The sequence below is a fragment of the Oncorhynchus gorbuscha genome, linkage group LG20 (genome assembly GCF_021184085.1).
Source record: "Oncorhynchus gorbuscha isolate QuinsamMale2020 ecotype Even-year linkage group LG20, OgorEven_v1.0, whole genome shotgun sequence".
Lineage (NCBI taxonomy): Eukaryota > Metazoa > Chordata > Actinopteri > Salmoniformes > Salmonidae > Oncorhynchus > Oncorhynchus gorbuscha.
The window spans coordinates 45,705,814-45,716,978 of record NC_060192.1 but is presented as its reverse complement, the minus strand read 5'-3'; the positions used below and the strand labels follow the sequence as shown (position 1 = coordinate 45,716,978).

General features: G+C 49.2%; 1 protein-coding gene across 1 annotated transcript; it reads right to left on the bottom strand.

Annotated features, from left to right (window-relative positions):
• Positions 1-2,072: 2,072 nt before the first annotated feature.
• Positions 2,073-10,284, bottom strand: c1qc (complement component 1, q subcomponent, C chain). Its single transcript, XM_046317541.1, has 5 exons — positions 10,260-10,284; positions 9,291-9,476; positions 8,916-9,210; positions 2,683-2,815; positions 2,073-2,405 (listed from the first exon to the last, which is right to left on the bottom strand). Exons 2-5 carry the CDS (start codon positions 9,454-9,456, stop codon positions 2,271-2,273), a joined length of 729 nt encoding a protein of 242 aa, XP_046173497.1. The 5' UTR covers positions 9,457-9,476; positions 10,260-10,284; the 3' UTR covers positions 2,073-2,270.
• Positions 10,285-11,165: the final 881 nt, after the last annotated feature.

The window sequence follows — 11,165 nt, the reverse complement described above, 5'->3', positions numbered from 1 at the left end:
TCTAAAGTAGTGCACTATATAGGGAGTAGGGGCCATGGGCTCTGTTCTAAAGTAGTGCACTATATAGGGAGTAGGGGCCATGGGCTCTGTTCTAAAGTAGTGCACTATATAGGGAGTAGGGGCCATGGGCTCTGTTCTAAAGTAGTGCACTATATAGGGAGTAGGGGCCATGGGCTCTGTTCTAAAGTAGTGCACTATATAGGGAGTAGGGGCCATGGGCTCTGTTCTAAAGTAGTGCACTATATAGGAGTAGGGGCCATGGGCTCTGTTCTAAAGTAGTGCACTATATAGGGAGTAGGGGCCATGGGCTCTGTTCTAAAGTAGTGCACTATATAGGGAGTAGGGGCCATGGGCTCTGTTCTAAAGTAGTGCACTATATAGGGAGTAGGGGCCATGGGCTCTGTTCTAAAGTAGTGCACTATATAGGGAGTAGGGGCCATGGGCTCTGTTCTAAAGTAGTGCACTATATAGGAGTAGGGGCCATGGGCTCTGTTCTAAAGTAGTGCACTATATAGGGAGTAGGGGCCATGGGCTCTGTTCTAAAGTAGTGCACTATATAGGGAGTAGGGGCCATGGGCTCTGTTCTAAAGTAGTGCACTATATAGGGAGTAGGGGCCATGGGCTCTGTTCTAAAGTAGTGCACTATATAGGGAGTAGGGGCCATGGGCTCTGTTCTAAAGTAGTGCACTATATAGGGAGTAGGGGCCATGGGCTCTGTTCTAAAGTAGTGCACTATATAGGGAGTAGGGGCCATGGGCTCTGTTCTAAAGTAGTGCACTATATAGGAGTAGGGGCCATGGGCTCTGTTCTAAAGTAGTGCACTATATAGGGAGTAGGGGCCATGGGCTCTGTTCTAAAGTAGTGCACTGTATAGGGAGTAGGGGCCATGGGCTCTGTTCTAAAGTAGTGCACTGTATAGGGAGTAGGGGCCATGGGCTCTGTTCTAAAGTAGTGCACTATATAGGAAGTAGGGGCCATGGGCTCTGTTCTAAAGTAGTGCACTATATAGGGAGTAGGGGCCATGGGCTCTGTTCTAAAGTAGTGCACTATATAGGGAGTAGGGGCCATGGGCTCTGTTCTAAAGTAGTGCACTATATAGGGAGTAGGGGCCATGGGCTCTGTTCTAAAGTAGTGCACTATATAGGGAGTAGGGGCCATGGGCTCTGTTCTAAAGTAGTGCACTATATAGGGAGTAGGGGCCATGGGCTCTGTTCTAAAGTAGTGCACTATATAGGGAGTAGGGGCCATGGGCTCTGTTCTAAAGTAGTGCACTATATAGGGAGTAGGGGCCATGGGCTCTGTTCTAAAGTAGTGCACTATATAGGGAGTAGGGGCCATGGGCTCTGTTCTAAAGTAGTGCACTATATAGGGAGTAGGGGCCATGGGCTCTGTTCTAAAGTAGTGCACTATATAGGGAGTAGGGGCCATGGGCTCTGTTCTAAAGTAGTGCACTATATAGGGAGTAGGGGCCATGGGCTCTGTTCTAAAGTAGTGCACTATATAGGGAGTAGGGGCCATGGGCTCTGTTCTAAAGTAGTGCACTATATTGGGAATAGGGGCCATAGGTCTGTGGTTTAAACTAGTGCACTATATTGGGAATAGGGGCCATGGGCTCTGTGGTTTAAAGTAGTGCACTATATTGGGAATAGGGGCCATAGGTCTGTGGTTTAGAGTAGTGCACTATATTGGGAATAGGGGCCTTAGGTCTGTGGTTTAAAGTAGTGCACTATATAGGGAATAGGGGCCATAGGTCTGTGGTTTAAAGTAGTGCACTATATAGGGAATAGGGTTATTTTTTAAACACAGCATTGTGGATTGCAGGGTTGGGACAATTCTATTTAAATTCCAGTCAATTCAGGAAGTACACTGAAATCACAATACCAATTCTGTTGAATGGTTTAAAATGAGGAAACCTTCTGAATTTACTGGAATTGAAATGTGTTTGATCTAACCCTGGTGAAGATCACAACGGTAAACATGGAGATTGTTCCTGTTCAGCATAAAAACACAGTTGACCTTGATTCATGTAATCAAAATGCCGTTAAAGCAATGGATAATAACAACACCAAAACTCATGAGTTAAAACGCCTTTACTGTTCAAAACAGAATAATAGAAGTACATTATTAAGTAATTCATTAATTGATTGATTGATTGATTGATTGATTGATTGATTGATTGATTGATTGGATGGATGGATGGAGGGATAGAGAGAGAGATATATATAGTGAGAGTAGAGCAGGAAACCAGAGAAGAGACTGTTCCCTTCAGGTTAGTGAGAGTAGAGCAGGAAACCAGAGAAGAGACTGTTCCCTTCAGGTTTTCCCGTCATGCCGTTGTAATCGTTGGTCTCTAACCACACCTCCTGATCCTTCTTCAAGTACGTAGCCAGACCCCCCGAACTCACCTGGAGAGGGGAGGAGAGGGGGAGGAGAGGGAGAGGAGCGGGAGAGGGAAGGAGAAAATAGGAGGAGAGGAAGAGGGAGAGGGAGGGAGAGGAGAGGGAAGGGTTAACATTGTGTTTGTGCATGTGTGCGTGCGTGTGTGTTCTTGCGTGTGTGTTCTTGCGTGTGTGTTTTTGCGTTTGTGCATGTGTGTGTGTGTGTGTGTGTGTGTGTGTGTGTGTGTGTGTGTGTGTGTGTGTGTGTGTGTGTGTGTGTGTGTGTGTGTGTGTGTGTGTGTACCTGTCTCTTCGTGCTCCCGTACTTCAGGTCACAGAAGGAGGCCAGACTGGTTCCATCCAGTTTGAACACCAGACACAGTCTCTCCTCAGACGACGCGTGGTACACAAAGTAGTACGTCCCCGGCACGCGGCACCTACAGCCAGAGAGAGGATGGGTGGATGGATAGACGAACGGACGGACTGACTGACTGACTGGCTGACTGACTGACTGGCTGACTGGGTAACTGACTAACTGACTGGCTGACTGACTGACTGACTGGGTAACTGACTAACTGACTGGCTGACTGACTGACTAGGTAACTGACTAACTGACTGACTGACTAGGTAACTGACTGACTGACTGACTGACTGACTGACTGACTGACTGACTGACTGACTGACTGACTGACTGACTGACTGACTGACTGACTGACTGACTAGGTAACTGACTGACTGACTGACTGGCTGACTGACTGACTGACTGGCTGACTGGGTAACTGACTAACTGACTGGCTGACTGACTGACTGACTAACTGACTAAGTAACTGACTGACTGACTGACTGACTGACTGACTGACTGACTGGCTGACTGACTGGCTGACTGGGTAACTGACTGACTGACTGACTGACTGACTGACTGACTGACTGACTAACTGACTAGGTAACTGCGGCACCTACAGCCAGAGAGAGGATGGGTGGATGGATAGACGAACGGACGGACTGACTGACTAACTGACTAGGTAACTGACTGGCTGACTGGCTGACTGGCTGACTAACTGACTGACTAACTGACTGACTGACTGACTGACTGACTGACTAACTGACTGACTGACTGACTAACTGACTAACTGACTGACTGACTGGCTGACTGGCTGACTGACTGGCTGACTGGGTAACTGACTAACTGACTGGCTGACTGACTGACTGACTAACTGACTAAGTAACTGACTGACTGACTGACTGACTGACTGACTGGCTGACTGGGTAACTGACTAACTGACTGGCTGACTGACTGGCTGACTGGGTAACTGACTAACTGACTGGCTGACTGACTGACTGACTAACTGACTAAGTAACTGACTGACTGACTGACTGACTGACTGACTGACTGGCTGACTGACTGGCTGACTGGGTAACTGACTGACTGACTGACTGACTGACTGACTGACTGACTGACTGACTAACTGACTAGGTAACTGCGGCACCTACAGCCAGAGAGAGGATGGGTGGATGGATAGACGAACGGACGGACTGACTGACTAACTGACTAGGTAACTGACTGGCTGACTGGCTGACTGGCTGACTAACTGACTGACTAACTGACTGACTGACTGACTGACTGACTGACTAACTGACTGACTGACTGACTAACTGACTAACTGACTGACTGACTGGCTGACTGGCTGACTGACTGGCTGACTGGGTAACTGACTAACTGACTGGCTGACTGACTGACTGACTAACTGACTAAGTAACTGACTGACTGACTGACTGACTGACTGACTGGCTGACTGGGTAACTGACTAACTGACTGGCTGACTGACTGGCTGACTGGGTAACTGACTAACTGACTGGCTGACTGACTGACTGACTAACTGACTAAGTAACTGACTGACTGACTGACTGACTGACTGGCTGACTGACTGGCTGACTGGGTAACTGACTAACTGACTGACTGACTGACTGACTGACTGACTGACTGACTGACTGACTGACTGACTGACTGACTGACTAACTGACTGGCTGACTGGCTGACTGGCTGACTGACTGACTGACTGACTGACTGACTGGCTGACTGGCTGACTGGCTGACTGACTGACTAACTGACTAACTGACTGACTGGCTGACTGACTGACTGACTAACTGACTGACTGACTGGCTGACTGGCTGACTGACTGACTGACTAACTGGCTGACTGGCTGACTGACTGATTGACTTACTGACTGACTGGCTGACTGGCTGACTGGTTGACTGACTAGTTGGCTGACTGACTGGCTAGCTGACTGACTGACTAGCTGACTGACTGACTGACTGACTAGCTGGCTGACTGACTAGCTGGCTGACTGACTGACTAGCTGACTGATTGACTGACTAGCTGACTGACTAGCTGACTGACTGACTGGTTGACTAGCTGATTGACTGACTAGCTGACTGACTGACTGACTAGCTGACTGCCTGACTAGCTGACTGGCTGACTAGCTGATTGACTGACTAGCTGACTGACTGACTTGCTGACTGACTGACCTGCTTACTGACTGACTGACAGACAGTTAACAGACACAGGCAGCTTCTAGTTGTATCAGTCGTATGTACATGATACACATGGTAAACACTTTCTAGGGAGTTTTTCCTAGTCACATGGTAAACACCGTCCAATGAAATGCTGACTGCAGGTTCATTCGTGACAGGGCAAAAAAAAACAAAAAAACACATTTAAGAATTTGAACAAAAGTAAATGTCTCAGTAGAATAAACATTTTAGCATCAACATAATACAGGAAGACACCAGTTATAGTATAATATTTACACTATTGGGGAGGAGGTGGAGGGCCCGTTTTTAAAATGTGCAGTATATCATAATACCAGTCTGGTAGCATCAGTTGTGATGTGTGTGTAGCATCCCTCAGAGCCTGGCTCCTCTCTAGGTTCCTGCCTTTTAGGGAGTTGTTCCTAGTCACATGGTAAACACCGTCCAATGAAATGCTGACTGCAGGTTCAGTATATCATAATACCAGTCTGGTAGCATCAGTTGTGATGTGTGTGTAGCATCCCTCAGAGCCTGGCTCCTCTCTAGGTTCCTGCCTTTTAGGGAGTTGTTCCTAGTCACATGGTAAACACCGTCCAATGAAATGCTGACTGCAGGTTCAGTATATCATAATACCAGTCTGGTAGCATCAGTTGTGATGTGTGTGTAGCATCCCTCAGAGCCTGGCTCCTCTCTAGGTTCTGGCCTTTTAGGGAGTTGTTCCTAGCCACCGTGCTTCTACACCTGCATTGCTTGCTGTTTGGGATTTTAGGATGGGTTTCTGTACAGCACTTTGAGATATCAGCTGGTGTGTGTGTGTGTGTGTGTGTGTGTGTGTGTGTGTGTGTGTGTGTGTGTGTGTGTGTGTGTGTGTGTGTGTGTGTGTGTGTGTGTGTGTGTGTGTGTGTGTGTGTGTGTGGATGAGTGGATATCTGTGTGGGTGGGGATGAGTGGATATCTGTATGTGGGTGGGATGAGTGGATATCTGTGTGGGTGGGATGAGTGGATATCTGTGTGGGTGGGGATGAGTGGATATCTGTATGTGTGGGGATGAGTGGATATCTGTATGTGGGTGGGATGAGTGGATATCTGTGTGGGTGGGGATGAGTGGATATCTGTGTGGGTGGGGGATGAGTGGATATCTGTGTGGGTGGGGATGAGTGGATATTTGTGTGGGTGGGGATGAGTGGATATCTGTGTGGGTGGGGGATGAGTGGATATCTGTGTGGGTGGGGATGAGTGGATATTTGTGTGGGTGGGGATGAGTGGATATCTGTGTGGGTGGGGATGAGTGGATATCTGTATGTGTGGGGATGAGTGGATATCTGTGTGGGTGGGGATGAGTGGATATCTGTGTGGGTGGGGATGAGTGGATATCTGTGTGGGTGGGGATGAGTGGATATCTGTGTGGGTGGGGATGAGTGGATATCTGTGTGGGTGGGGATGAGTGGATATCTGTATGTGTGGGGATGAGTGGATATCTGTGCAGGTGGGGATGAGTGGATATCTGTGTGGGTGGGGATGAGTGGATATCTGTATGTGGGTGTGGATGAGTGGATATCTGTGTGTGGGGGGATGAGTGGATATCTGTATGTGTGGGGATGAGTGGATATCTGTGTGGGGGGGGTGAGTGGATATCTGTGTGGGTGGGGATGAGTGGATATCTGTGTGGGTGGGGATGAGTGGATATCTGTATGTGTGGGGATGAGTGGATATCTGTGTGGGTGGGGATGAGTGGATATCTGTGTGGGTGGGGATGAGTGGATATCTGTATGTGTGGGGATGAGTGGATATCTGTGCAGGTGGGGATGAGTGGATATATGTGTGGGTGGGGATGAGTGGATATCTGCATGTGGGTGTGGATGAGTGGATATCTGTGTGTGGGGGGTGAGTGGATATCTGTATGTGTGGGGATGAGTGGATATCTGTGTGGGGGGGGTGAGTGGATATCTGTGTGGGTGGGGATGAGTGGATATCTGTATGTGGGTGTGGAGAATCAGAGCAGGTGGTCAGTCCAGATCAAGTGTTCAGCAGTCTGATGGCTTGTAGATAGAAACTGTCTGTGAGCCTTTTGGTATCAGACCTCATGCTCCGATACTGTCTGCCCAACGGCAAGGGAGAGAACAGCTCTTGGCTGGGGTGTGTGATGATGCTGGGTGCCTTCCTCAGGCTCCATTTCAAGTAGTTGTCCTGGATGTATGGGAGCGTGGTCTTCACCACCCACTGGAGGGCCTTGCAATTGTGGACGGAGCAATTCCCGTACTAGGCTGTGATTCAACTGGGTCAGGATGCTCTCGATGGTGCAGCAGTATTATTTGGAGAGGACCTGGGGCGGCATGCATAATATCTTCACCGCCTTAAGAACTAGAGACGCTGTTGCCCACTCTTGACCAGAGTGGTCGTGTTGTTGGTCCATTACAAGTCCTTGGTAATATGGACGCCAATGTGGACGCCAAGGAACTTCAAACTGCTGACTCTCTCTACTGCTGTTGATGTGGAACGGGGCATGTTCCCTCCTCACTAGTGTGTCCAGTGTGCCTGGCATACTGGCCTTGATGTGGGCTATGACCAGCCTCTCGAAGCACTTCATGATGACCAGGTCAGCGTGACAGGGAGTGTCATGCAGGTGAAAGAGGACCCAAACGCGACTTAACAGAAACAGAGTTTATTAATGTTCAAAACGGAATAACTGAAATCCTCTAGATTTGTAGAGGGGAAAACAACTGGAGAAGCGGCCACAGACTGCAGGTCGCTTCGGGTTGGCGCAGGCCGTAGTCGACTGAGACACCTGCTCACACGCAGCGTCTGATGAAGGCACAAAACACGACAGGACAGGGTGATACACAATCACGGCAAAAAACACGACAGGACAGGGCGAAACGCAATCACAGCATGGTGAATACAATACAAGGAACCGACGGAACAGGAACGGATCACAAAGGAATAAATAGGGACTCTAATCAGGGGAAAGGATCGGGAACAGGTGTGGGAAGACTAAATGATGATTAGGGGAATAGGAACAGCTGGGAGCAGGAACGGAACGACAGAGAGAAGAGAGAGCGAGAGAGTGAGAGAGGGAGGGGGAGAGAGAGGGATAGAACCAAACAAGACCAGCAGAGGGAAACGAATAGCATGGGGAGCACAGGGACAAGACATGACAATAAATGACAAACATGACAGGGAGTGTCTCCTTGCAGTCTGTTAAAGTCTTCAGTCCTTGCCACGTGTCGCAAGTCTGAGTTGTCGAACATCAATTCAAGTTTGAGTCTATTGTCTTTTTGCAGCCCCAATGGATTTGCGTACCTGCTTGCCTTACACGTCGCGAGCCACCGGGGGTCCTTCTGCTGACATTAAATGCTGCAGTACGGGCTCTCAGCATTGAAAGGACAGTCAGAGAGGCGTACACGACATGATTTTAACTTTCCTTAAACACGTGTTTTAAGATCAGAGACAAAATCCCAATGTTGTTGCCTACTCGGCCATGCAGACAGCACAGAGCAGGTCAGAGATGCTGAGCGCTACGATCCCCTTTTTGAGCAGTCGCACGCGGCCCAAAATGTTCAAATCTGCAATGCTCTTGTAGTGTGATATATGTAACGACACGTTTTGAGAACAGTGAGCAGCGATAGCCAATGAGAGCTCAGAAAAGAAGCCAGTGAGATGATGCTGTTGTTTCCCCCAGAATGTGGAGACGTGTGTACTAGAAGAGCACTATGGGTATTTGCTTTAGCCAGTGTGTCAAATGGTTACAACTCTGATATTCACAGGCAATGATATTCAATTCAAAATGTATTGGCTAGATATTTCAACTTTGTATGGCAAGCGTGAATGTCTGACTCGTCACAGCTCGTTTCTAGCTACGTTAAGAGCTTGGTATCGAGAATCCTCAGAACCAAGAGAAGACATGTGCGCACCACTACGTACGTTAGCAAGACAAAACTACAGGAGAGGCGGTCGTTGTGAGAGCCTCAGCAATGTTAGGATTTAGAAAGTTGTGTAGCCCGGCATTACCTGAAGCGTCCAGTCTCTGTGTTGTAGTCCTTGTTAACATCAGTGATGACAGAGGTAAATCTGATGGGGCTGGCCTTCTCTGGAGGGCTGGCGGTGCCTCTGGCAACGCTGAAGGCAGAATGGAACAGAGACCCTGCTGAGTCCGACTCCCCTGGCTCTCCCTGGGGTCCCTCTGACCCTGGGGATCCCTTATCTCCTCTCACACCACTACGACCTAGTTTCCCAACCGCTCCTTTCACACCCGGCTCCCCCTTCTGGCCCCCCTCTGGTATCTGGCCTGGTCCAGATACAACACCTGGACAGAAGAGGGAACGTTTTGAGATGTGATCATGTACCCTGGAATGTACCAGGTGGGGGTGTGGGTGGGGGGTGTACCTGGCACTCCCTTCTCCCCCGTCTCTCCATCTCGTCCGTCCCTTCCTGGTAACCCTGGGAAACCATGCAGTCCAGGCGTCCCCGCCGATGTACACGTCTCCATGGTAACCAGGTCAGGCAGAGCCAATGAGAGCATAGCTCCCATAGCAATGCAAAAACAGACCATAGCAACCACTGAAGAGAGACCTGGAAAAGAGAGGAGAGAGGAAAGCGTGGAGAGTTGAGAAGAGACGGGACAGGAGAAAAGTAGAGGAGAGGAGAGGAGAGGAGAGGAGAGGGGAGGGAGGGGAGGGGAGGGGAGGGGAGGGGGAGGGAGAGGGGGAGGGAGAGGAGGGAGGGGGAGGGGGAGAGGGAGAGGAGATGAGAGGGGAGGGAGGGGAGGGGAGGGGAGGGAGGGGAGGGGAGGGAGGGAGGGGAGGAGAGGAGAGGGGAGAGGAGAGGAGAGGAGAGGAGAGGGGAGAGGGAGAGGGGAGGGGAGGGGAGGGGAGGGGGAGAGGGAGAGGAGAGGGGAGGGGAGGGGAGGGGAGGGAGAGGAGAGGAGAGGAGAGGAGAGGAGAGGAGAGGAGAGGAGAGGAGAGGAGAGGAGAGGAGGAGAGGGAGGGGAGGGGAGGGGAGGGGAGAGGAGAGGAGAGGAGAGGAGAGGGAGAGGAGAGAGGAGAGGAGAGGGAGAGGGAGAGGAGAGGAGAGGAGAGGAGAGGAGAGGAGGGAGAGGAGAGGAGAGGAGAGAGGAGGGAGAGGAGAGGAGAGGAGAGGTAAAACGATCAACACCAGCTGAAATTTGTTTTTAATTATGTCTACAACACAAAAACCTGTGTATATCCAAAAACAGAAAGTCATACTGATTTAACAACTTTATCAACAAGTTCAGTTCAACTGTTGTGACACAAACTACAGCAGCAGAGGACAGAAGTGAAGTGAATATATTATAAGAGGTTATATCCGGTTATATCTCAGATAAAACAGACTTACCTGCTTTGGATAAAAGTAGAGAAGATGCACAATACTGTACAATACTGTATGCTGTGTGATTGTAGTATGAGGAGACAGACAGAGAGAGAGCGAGAGAGAGAGAGAGAGAGAGAGAGAGAGAGAGAGAGAGAGAGAGAGAGAGAGAGAGACACAGAGAGAGAGAGAGAAACAGCGAGAGAGAGAAACAGAGAGAGAGAAACAGAGAGAGAGAGGGAGGGAGAGGAGGTGTTATGTCCTCAGGGAACTGGAACCAAAGCGGAACCTTTGGTCACATCTGCATCCTCAGCAGGTTTCACATCTCCAGGGCCAGGGTCACGCGTGTCTGTGTGTGTGTGTGTGTGTGTGTGTGTGTGTGTGTGTGTGTGTGTGTGTGTGTGTGTGTGTGTGTGTGTGTGTGTGTGTGTGTGTGTGTGTGTGTGTGTGTGTGTGTGTGTGTGTGTGTGTGTGTGTGTGTGTGTGTGTGTGTGTGTGTGTGTGTGTGTGTGTGTGTGTGTGTGTGTGTGTGTGTGTGTGTGTGTGTGTGTGTGTGTGAAAAATAAAACTCTATCCATTAGGTTTTCAGAAGACTGAGGCAGGTCTTCCTCTAACTTTGCTCCTTTGTAGATCCTGACAAACACCCTAGTCCCTGGCAGTGACAGTCATACCCATAACATGATGCTGATGATCAATACAGGATCAATAGAAATATGAAAGGAGCAACGTGTGTCTGTGGTTTCTCACCAAGGGTTTTTTAGATCAACTGTAACATTGTGTTGTAGCTTTCATCAATGTAATGCACCATTTCCAATCCCCCATATATACTGTTTTGTAAATATATTTTCCTTTATTATATTCCCCTAACCCAACACCCCTATATGTAATACAGTATATATGTACCCCTGCCCAAATTAGAGTAAACTAATGGAC